Genomic DNA, 7,959 nt, shown 5'->3' on the forward strand with positions numbered 1-7,959 from the left:
ATTGATTTGTTGGTACTTGTTATTGATACAGTAATGATATATCAATAATATTAAGGGCAAAATGGTCCAAAAATTAACCTTTTCAAGAGATTAAGGCAAAACCATGATCAAAACATATGACATTTTCAAGACTTAGGGCCAAAGCCCAACTGCCTAACTCTTTACCACTGAACTAGAAGCTCATTCCCGGCCATCTAATAACTTACCTTGTCTTTCCATGATGCTTATGAAGAGCCAACCCCTTTTGGTGTCTCTTCCTCAAAACTAAGAGGCCATGATTACTAATGAAGGTACAGATAAGGCAACAAAGGTAGCTACCGGTTAGTTGGCATAATGGCTATTGATTGGTACATTGGCTGGTTGATTAAGCCTTGTAAATAACAGCTCTTTTGGATCTCTCTCTCTCTCTTTTAAACAAGGAGCCCTCGAACGTGTTCGATTTTATAGTTCAAAATTGAAGGGTAAACTAAAGTTACACGCAGTTATACCTAACCCATGTAATAGGTTAATCATGAGGAGACTCGAATTAAAGACATTTATTAACACACAACACATTTGAACTAGTAGAGCTACACCTGCATTGCACTTATTAATTTTCATTTATAAAAGAAGATCCCCACAACGCGGGGAGTGGGAATCCTTGCTACTACACCCTCTAACGTTGTGAACCGCAAAGTCTACGCCAAGGATTGAATTGTGTTGAACTAATTTTTCCGCTGTTTTAAAAAATTGTTTTTTATTTTTACTCATGGTCATACCAATGGATTGGTATGATTGGTCTCGATCAATACTAATCTGATCCGAGAGATTTCATTGATCCCAATCTGATTTTTAAAACCATGACCTAGACTGACACTCTCACTCCTCAAAGAAAATGTAGGCTCCGTACCGAACAAATGTATATCCCATTCTCTCATTCGTGTGGTTTCTTACTATTGTTTCATGGGAACTTTTGCCCTCTTGTATACTAATAGCATGTGCTACTAATTGTCATTTTTTTTTTTTTTATTGTTATTATTTTTATTAAATCAAACAATATTCAAAGTCAATATTTATTTTAAACTTTTTTTTAGGGTGAGAGGCTAGACAAGTCGCTACGTGCCAGGATGTCTAGCATGTGTCATCTTCTCTCTTCCTCTTTTTGGAAAAGACTCCATTTGCCTTATATATTCTAAGGGTGTTAATCAATTCGGTTTTGATTTAAACGGTGCAGATCGGTTCAGTTCACATTTATTTGACTAAAACCATAACCGTACCATTTAATAAACAGTTTTGGTTTCCATGGTTTCTAAACGGTGTCGATTTCACAGTTTTAAACTGTTTTGATTTCGATTTATTCCATACGGTTTGTAAAATGGTTCACAATCGGTTTGTTATAACTTGCAACCATCTCTAAACTGAAGATCATATGATATCCAAAAATATTTGACAACAACAAATAAGAGATTCTATATTGACAATGGTATGTCTTAATTTGATAATCTAGTGCTATTTCTTTGCATAATCATTCTCAAACATATAGAACTAATATCATACAACTAAGTGTGCTAATTGGTTCGATTTCGGTTTAAAAGGTGCGAATCGATTCGATTCACATTTATTTGACTAAAACCATAACCGCACCATTTACTAAACGGTTCTACTTTCTGAAACCATGGCCATTTAGTAAATAGTTTCGGTTTCCACAGTTTCTAAAAGGTGTTGGTTTCACGGTTTTAAACGATTTTAGTTTCAGTTTATTCCATAGGGTTTGTAAAATGGTTCACAATCGGTTTGTTATAACTTGCAATCATCTCTAAATTGAAGATCACAAGCTTATCCAAAAATAATTGGTAACCACAAATAAGAGATTCTATATTAACGATGGTATGTCTTAATTTGATAATCTAGTGTTATTTCTTTGCATGGCCATTTTCAAACATTTAGAACTAGTATCATACAAGATCCAAATCCAGTCTTCTATAGCATAAAATATTAAAATGACAAGTGGTTTAACCAAAACACCTCATCTATGATAACATAATAACACAGTAATATATATGGATTACAAGTTTATGATCTAAAGCCTAAACTTGAACTGAATTGCAATAAATCATACAAAAGCAGGATGAACACTTAATTTAATTATTAATTATTATACATATTACTGCTCATGTTTTATTTAATTGTTATATGGATTAATCGGATTTGTTTAAATGCTTTAAACGGTTTTAAACAGTTTCAATTCGATTTGAAACCAATGGGTTTCGCGATTAAAATCGATCCGACCCGTTTAGCTAATCGGCCTGAAACTTGAAACCATAACCGCACCATTTACTAAACGGTTTTGCAGTTTCGGAGTAAACGGATCGATTCAGTTTCGGTAAACAATTTCGGTGACAAATTCACATCCTTACATACAACATCCGAATCCAGTCTTCTTCAGCATAAAATATTAAAATGACAGATGGTTCAGCCAAAACACCCCATTTGTGATAACATAATAACATAGTAATATATAGCCTAAACTTGAACTGAATTACAATAAGTCATACCAAAGCAGGATGAGCACTTAATTTAATTATTATACAGATTAATTGGATCAGTTTAAACGGTTTAAATGGTTTAGTTTAAACGATTTCAATTCAATTTGAAACCAACGTGTTTCACGGTTGAAACCGACCAAACTTGTTTAACTAATCAGCCTGAAACTTGAAACCATAACGACACCATTTACTAAACGGTTTTATGATTTCGGTGTAAATGGATCAGTTCGATTTTAGTAAACGGTTTCGGTTATAAGTTCACATCCTTAATTATATTCAGTCTTATGATTGGTGCATGCTGTTAATTTACCAAAAAAAAAATTTGATAAACAAGTTAATCTCATGGATAATGTAAAACGCTCTCTCTTTCTCCGTCTCTTCATATATATGGAGAAAAAGAGAACATGCCCACATGCACATACATGGTAGTTTGAATTCCATGCAAGCATAAACTAATTAACAATTTTTGTTGTTTATTAGGGTATTTCATGAAACTAATGTCAACCTAATACAAAATTAGGAGTTCGAGTTAGTGGGGAAGCATTCCCTCAGGTTTTCCACTGCCTACTACTTATGCCCTCACCAACCTAACACACGGAAACGCCAATAAACATCCTTATTAGGCTGGGCTGGACCCATGTAGAAAACCTTAAAGCTGTTGAAAATGGTTATGAAAATAAATAATAATATATTTTGTTCAAACTATATGTGGAATTTATTGAATAATATTTATGTGATTTATCTTTTTTTATGAGAAATATCCTCCAAATCCCTTAAAAAAAGGGTTTATGTGAAGTTTAATACCAAAAATTCTAATGTAAAATCATCGAATTCTAAGATCATATAAAGAAAGACTGAATATCTGTTGATACGGAGTATTTTGGTGTTCTCCATGATTTAGAATATGTTCGTGATCAATAGCAAATCATGAATCTTGATGATATTCTTTATCTAATAAATGGAAAGTCTGCTTTGAAATTTTCGCTTTGCACCTTTTCTCAAAGTACATGCTTCAATAGGAATTAGATGAAGAGAATCCAGCCGTTGAGGTGTAGTTAGGGTTGAACGGTTGAACTAGACATTCACATTCTCTGTCATTGAATAATAGTGGCTTGATGTACCTAGGAAGATGGGTTCAATACAATTGTCTACGATGTTGATGACATTATATATGAGTTCTTTATGGGCGACAATCGGACTGATTTTTCCTTCATACCTCAAGAAGATGATTGGAGATGATGGTGACTTGGATTAAGAGATTCTCTCATCATCGTGGACAAAAGAAAAACTCATCTGAAAAATAAAAATAAAAAATAAAAATAATAATTTGCTCATAGGTCCAAAACAAGTCAACATGAAGCCTCTAGTACATGGCCCGTTATTCCAACTTGGACTTGGACTCTTTTCCAATGCCAATATGTTCAATACGTATTTGACAATTAAAGCATTCAAACATGCACCCCAAATCATTGGATGTGCACCGGAGAGGATCTGGGTCCATCTAACCCAGAGTTTAAAAAAATGGAATTGGATCAGGATCATAATTGGTCTAGCTCGATTAGAAATCAGCCAAAATGTGCACTAACCCTAAAAATCCAGCAAGAATCGTTCGATCTGAATCAGAATTGGCCTTGGCAACTACTTATCCAAATCGACCAATTCGATCGATGATCCAAATCGAGTTTTTAAAACACTGGTCCAACCAGGTAAGATCCATGCCCTTAATGATTCCTTCTTAGGTTGCATTTGGTAATGTTCCAGAAAAAACGGAATAATGCATTTATGGTGTGTTTCTTTTTCTTTTTTTTTTTTGAAAAAAAAAAAGTTTGAAACAAGATTCGATGGAACGACAAACGGTAGACCCTCTTTTGTATCATTTTTCCTTTTGATTTTTGCTCACAAAAATGGTTTTAGCTGCATTGGGTATCATTTACGAAGCTTGTTTCTATTTAAAAAAAAATTGGTAAAACACAAAAACCAAAAAAAGATCAAGAGTCAGTGTTTTGGTCAAAAATGATATTCAGTTATTTTTACAATGAACTTTAATGAGCATGTGTTTAAAGGCTCAATATGGAGGGATAAAGTAGTTATTTGCTTTGTAATTAGAAATCCAAGTCTCTTGCCCCCTCTTCTTCAGTCCAAAGTAAAGAAAATGAGTTATAAGAAATATGGGTGAAGGGAATCTTTTCACCCATTCTTTAAAAAATTATTTTGCATATAAAGATGCCAAACTATTTCTCACAAAAAATAATTTTTGTCAAATAGTGACTAAACTGTTTTTATGTTTTGATAAAAAATGGTTTTCATTAATAATTTTTGTTAAATAGATAAAAAGAAAAAAAAAAATGGCACCAAAGAGGGCCGTGTAATTCCATCATTTCAGTATACAGAAATTAAAATGTTGGTTTTTGATACGAAACGTAACGTTATCAAACGCAGTCTTAGCAAATCACGTTGTCCAAGTTTGCACACACATGTGAGATGGTCAGAGGTATGAATTAGCCCAGCGGGTTGCATGTGAGATGCACGAGAAGGAAGAGACGCCCATTAAATTACCTAATTATCCCTTTTAATTCCCAAAATAAAGGATAAAATCGTAACCATTTCTTTTTCATCAGATCTTGTTAATGATTCCAATCATACAATCCATACCAATTTTGAAAGCTTTTACATCTCAAAGAGGATGGCCCACCACACAGCCAAAGTTTAGCTGGTTTTGTTAAACACCTCCCGTGATACGGACACACGGTGACAGTACCATTTAACCATCCTTCCTTTTTAAAGCACGCACGACCGTATGAGTACTGTAGTCTATTAGAAAAGGTAACCGTTTGGGCACGAGCCTCATAAACGCTTTTTTTTCCTCTATACGTCAATTCCAGGATATAATTCTACGCTACCATCATCATAACCATCCGTCTCATCATCAACAATTTCTAACCCTCCGATTCCTAACCCACAACTTAATACTATACTCCGTCAACCTTATCATAAAAACCTGAAGTCTTCCTTTTTCACCTCTATTCACGCCTAAAAGCTGGAATGCTTTTTGAAGTTTTCCCCTCTCTCTCTCTCTCTCTCTCTCTATAGACCTTCTCTCTAATTAATTTAATAATTAAAAATTTTAAAGAATTTTAATAATTAATTAATTAAATAGCCGAAAAAAGGAATATCTGTCGGTTGAAGATCATACACGTGTCACGCGTTTTCTTGAATAATTTATTCTGGTCGTTAGATTCTAGAATCTTGAACGGTCAGAATGCCACGTCTATTAGCGCGGGAAATGGTCTTGGTCTAAGTAGGGAAAGAAAAGGTCGTGTGTTCGAACCTTCCTCGCACTTTCCCTGTATTAAATATAGCCGTTATTCTCGTCGTTTTAAAAGATCTTTAATCTTTTTAGGATTTGTTGCCTTTATTGGCTTTAACAGTGCTTAAGAGGGACTGATGGGAGTCTCATTTGAGTGTTTAAAGTCTGAGAAATCATCGCTAAAGATAGCGGATTTGGTAACTTCTCATAACTATATTTGGATTTGGAACCCCAATTCAGACGGGTTTTCCAGATTCACGCGGTTACCCCTTTTTTAGAGAGTATATTTGTATGTTCTAACAGAATAGATTTCTGTTGTTCTTCTCTTCCTTTCGTTTATGGTGGCCAAATTCTTTGATTTTCAGTTTCTTTCGAGTTTTTTAGGTCATTCAGACTTGAAAACCAGGAAAGAATCATGGGTATTAAATCTTTTCTTGCTCGGAGAAAGAAATCATCTTCCAAATCGCAATCGCAATCGCAGTCTGAGTCTCCTGCAGGTTCCAGCAATGAAAGTCGATCTGGGCCGCTTTCGTTCACGCAGGCGAGGACCCAGATCGAAGAGCTCGAGGATGTTTTCAAGAAATTCGATGTGAATGGCGATGGGAAGATTTCTTCCTCTGAACTTGGTGCGATCATGGGGAGTCTTGGGCACCCAACGACGGAAGACGAGTTGGAAAAGATGATTAAGGAGGTTGATTCGGATGGAGATGGGTACATTGATCTGAACGAGTTTATTGAGTTGAACACGAAAGGGGTAGATACCGTGAAGGTTCTTGAAGATTTGAGGAATGCTTTCTTGATATACGATATTGATCGAAACGGGTCGATTTCACCTGAGGAATTGCAGACTGTGTTGAGGAGTTTGGGGGAAGAGACCTCTCTTGCAGAGTGTAGGAAGATGATTAGTGGGGTCGATTGTGATGGTGATGGATTGATTAATTTCGAAGAATTCAAGATCATGATGACTGGTTCTAGTGAGGATTCTTCTTCCAAATAAACAGCGGCTCTATCTCTGCAATGGCTGATCCTTGAATGCTGTTCCTCTGGTCTATCTCCTTCTCTTGATTTCCTTCGCTTCTTAGAGTTAACTGTCTCTGGGTTGGAAGGAATTTACATTTCTCTTGGTTGTTAATTGTATATATGCAACTCTGTTCTTCTGTTCTTGCTTGGTAATAGCATTCATGAATCTTCTTTTTCTGTTTTTTTTTCCCCTTTTGGGTTGATTTGAGCATCTGGGTAGAGAGGAATTGAGTATGGTTATGTAGGCATTACTGGAATTTTTAAAATTTCTGATTTATATATGAACAATGAAAAAAAAAATGATTCCATGATCTTTTCCAAGTCCAGTAACTGGAATTCAATTATTGTTTTTGATCTGAGACGAATTTTCTGTAGTTGGGTATATTTTGAGGATCAATCTCTGAGACATAACTTTCTGATTTGATCTGATCCATTGTTGTTTTTTATTATACATGAATTGCTGTTGTTTCTTCTTGTTGCTGGTTATTTTTTTTATATTTAACTCCTCAAGAAATGTTCTCCCGGAGAGAGAGAGAGAGAGAGAGAGAGAGAGAGAGAGAGAGATGTGCACTGGTTTTAGGATCCATGGATGCAGGTCAAGGTGAATTTCTGGCCTGCTCTATCTTATGTCCTCCCTTTGGAGTGTCTTCTAAGAAATGCAAGAATCACCTTTTCCTGCATACCAACACTAAAGAATCATGCATCTGAACACAGAACCCATTTAACTAATTACCTTGCAGGGTAAGGTGGAGATTCTTTACACTATAAGCGAAACAGAGGGTGAGAACAAAGGGGATTCATTATCTGTCTAGGTTTCCATCCTAGATCTTAAACATTCGTACTAATTATTCATTTAACATATGGAGAAAGAATGCTACCCGATACATGTATGATGTATCTGCACCAAGACACAGTAGACGCAAAAAGACCATATTGCCCGCGTGCTCTCTTATTGGCCGTAGGCGCTGGTATGTACTTATGTTATCGGGTAACGTTCTCTCACCCTTGACATATATTTGTCTTCTCATCATTTCAACCTCAACATTTTTTGGGTTCTCAACACTCTACCCTGTTACAAAAACTCTGCTCCCCCCATCCTCCTCCTCC

At 35.5% G+C, this 7,959-nt stretch overlaps 1 protein-coding gene across 1 annotated transcript; it reads left to right on the forward strand.

Moving 5' to 3' along the window:
- Nucleotides 1–5,950: 5,950 nt before the first annotated feature.
- Nucleotides 5,951–7,193, forward strand: LOC122076250 (probable calcium-binding protein CML25). The gene has a single exon (XM_042641582.1). It carries the CDS (start codon nucleotides 6,248–6,250, stop codon nucleotides 6,827–6,829), a length of 582 nt encoding a protein of 193 aa, XP_042497516.1. The 5' UTR covers nucleotides 5,951–6,247; the 3' UTR covers nucleotides 6,830–7,193.
- The last annotated feature ends 766 nt before the right edge of the window (nucleotides 7,194–7,959 follow it).

Source organism: Macadamia integrifolia, chromosome 1, assembly GCF_013358625.1.
Source record: "Macadamia integrifolia cultivar HAES 741 chromosome 1, SCU_Mint_v3, whole genome shotgun sequence".
NCBI classification, from domain to species: Eukaryota; Viridiplantae; Streptophyta; class Magnoliopsida; order Proteales; family Proteaceae; genus Macadamia; species Macadamia integrifolia.

Excerpts from the sequence above, each read along its gene's own strand:
- LOC122076250 (XM_042641582.1), top strand. The coding sequence starts at position 6,248 with ATGGGTATTAAATCTTTTCTTGCTCGGAGAAAGAAATCATCTTCCAAA.